Source organism: Sinocyclocheilus grahami, unplaced genomic scaffold (assembly GCF_001515645.1).
Source record: "Sinocyclocheilus grahami isolate Dianchi unplaced genomic scaffold, SAMN03320097.WGS_v1.1 scaffold294.1, whole genome shotgun sequence".
NCBI classification, from domain to species: Eukaryota; Metazoa; Chordata; class Actinopteri; order Cypriniformes; family Cyprinidae; genus Sinocyclocheilus; species Sinocyclocheilus grahami.
In genome coordinates, this window is record NW_015505473.1 from 1,268,264 (window position 1) to 1,270,598 (window position 2,335).

Sequence of the window (2,335 nt, forward strand, 5' to 3'; positions counted from 1 at the left end):
ACTACCCTAAATTGTTGTGAAAAGACCTCTCCTAGTTATTGAGAATATTAATAAAGATTTTTCTTTACTTTGGGAAAATGTTTTGTTTGGATTTGTTATATCAAAAAAAAAAAAAAAAAAAAAAAAGTGCATTTACAGAAAAACAAGTTGTACTTCCTTATCTAAACAATTTTATATACATAAATGTACATTCACATGTCAGAAGCCACTGTTTTATGTTTTGCTTGCTGAAATACAGGATTACTTTGGGACTATTTGAACAAGGCTTTAAAAACAGTTGAAATTTGTAAGCGGTTTTATCTTTTGAATGTAATGTATTGTTTAATTTTATACTGTCTAGTAATTTATTTGTCATAATTTATTACATTTTTATTATTATTCTGTATTGTAGTATTGTAACTGCTTTTTTTATTGGTTGTGTGGCTGGGAGAGGGAGTTCACAGACACAAATAGCCGTTGACAAAACCCCGGAGGGTGTTTTATTGTGACAGTAATTGGTATTGGCGGCCCCCAGATGACCAGCCATTGGGTGGGTGTGGGCCAGCTCAATAACTGTAGCCGTCTTCGTTTTGGGCACCACCGAAAGTAACTTTTCCTCCCCCCGCCTCGGGGCGGCACAGTAAAGGAGACCATTTTGGACCAGGAAGTAAGGCACGGGGTGAGGCACGGGCTGTCTGAACTCTCCGTCGACTATCCGCACTTGGTGCCAGCAATTCCGTAGCTGGTCATCCTCACGCGGTTCTCTACCAAATGAGCCCCCAGAGGTTATCGGTTGATAGAGGTTTATAAACGGGTTATTGGTACCAGGCTGGGACTCACCCTCGTGCTCACTTTCATTGGCCATCAGGGCCAATCCCTCCCGAGAAGAACCGGCATGGGGAGATCCGGGACGACGCCCACCTCCAGGGCCCAGGCTCTTGATGGAGCGGAGATGGTGACTTGGCGGGCGGGTACCTGCCGAGTATCCCCATGCACGCAGGTAATTGGGATGGTGGCTTTTCCTCGGGCCAGCGGGATGGCGCTGCCGGAGTCGAGAGTCGCCGTGACTGGTCTCCCATTGATAACAATCCGCAGCTCGGGAGCCCCGGGGGTCACAGAGCGGTGTACTATCCAACCGGCCAACCATGTCCATGCTGCCACTGGGGCAGGTTCCGTGGGCATGGGTTCGTCGGCCGGGGCGGGGACGCCAGGTCTACTTACTGGCCTTGAGGTGCCCTCCGGTGGTCGCCAAACGGGGTTTGCCCTCCGGGGGCTGGCTACCACCCCCTCTCCAGCATCTCTCGCGAAAGCCGCTTCTGCCAGCTAGACTGCTTCCACCAGCTCAGCCAGGCTAATCGGGTTAGGCATTCCCACTGGGTTCCTATACCATCTGGGAAGCGCACGGAGCAGGCGGTCCACCACCACTCTCTTGGCGACCTGGGCAGCCGAGGGTTCGTCTACGAGCAGCCACAGATGCGCAATGCGGGACAACCGGGTGGCCTGGACCCTCACTGGCAAGTTTTCCTCATACGTCCAAGTCCAGAACTGTTGTGCGGCACAGATGGGGGACAGCCCCACTCGGGCTAGGATTTCCAGCTGGACCACGCCGTAGTCTTCGCTCTCGGGAGGAGTTAACGCAAAATAGGCTTGTTGCGCTTCCCCGGTCAGGAAGGGGGCTAGGAGACGGGCCCACTCCCGTCGATCCCAACTCTCTCGGGAGGCCACTACTTCAAATGTATGCAGGTAAGCTTCTATATCATCTAGGTCGCCAAGTTTGGTGGGATGGTGGTGCGCCGACGCGCAGGGATCTGGTAACGGCACACGAGCCGTGGCGGCTTCCCGCAACATTTCCACTGTCTGCTCCGTCCGTTCCTGGCAAGCAGCAAGTTGTTCTGCGAGCTGGTGCTGGCGTGTGGTGATTTCAGTCAGACGTCGGATGATCTCCTCCATTCTGGGCTTCTCATGTGAGAGCGAGCGCGCGCGAGCGAGCGAGCGAACGAGAGAGAGAGAGAGAGGCTGCGTCTGTGAACAAGGACAACAGGTGTTAGTCACAACCAACGATAAAGTGTTTTTACTTCTTCTCCAAATCTAGATGCCTGCATTCTCCACCATTGTGGCTGGGAGAGGGAGTTCACAGACACAAATAGCCATTGACAAAACCCCGAAGGGTGTGTTATTGTGACAGTTGCAAATGGTGAATCAAACAAAAGGTGAATACTATGGTGAAGGCGTGCTCGGTGCTGTAGGGCGGTCCTGTAGAGGGGTGGGTGAACCAGGGTGAATGTGTGGGGAAGGCCGATCATCAGCCGCTGGTCTCTGCAACAAACAAAGAGCACACAGTTAGCGTCCTGCATAA

The 2,335-nt window shown here is 52.1% G+C and overlaps 1 protein-coding gene across 1 annotated transcript; it reads right to left on the reverse strand.

The window, feature by feature from the left end:
• Positions 1–458: 458 nt before the first annotated feature.
• LOC107600908 (uncharacterized) lies at positions 459–2,335 on the reverse strand. Its single transcript, XM_016292883.1, has 2 exons — positions 2,198–2,335; positions 459–2,001 (listed from the first exon to the last, which is right to left on the reverse strand). Exon 2 carries the CDS (start codon positions 1,927–1,929, stop codon positions 1,303–1,305), a length of 627 nt encoding a protein of 208 aa, XP_016148369.1. The 5' UTR covers positions 1,930–2,001; positions 2,198–2,335; the 3' UTR covers positions 459–1,302.

What these genes read in the sequence shown, in the direction of transcription:
- LOC107600908 (XM_016292883.1), bottom strand. Translation starts at nt 1,929, where the DNA reads ATGGAGGAGATCATCCGACGTCTGACTGAAATCACCACACGCCAGCAC.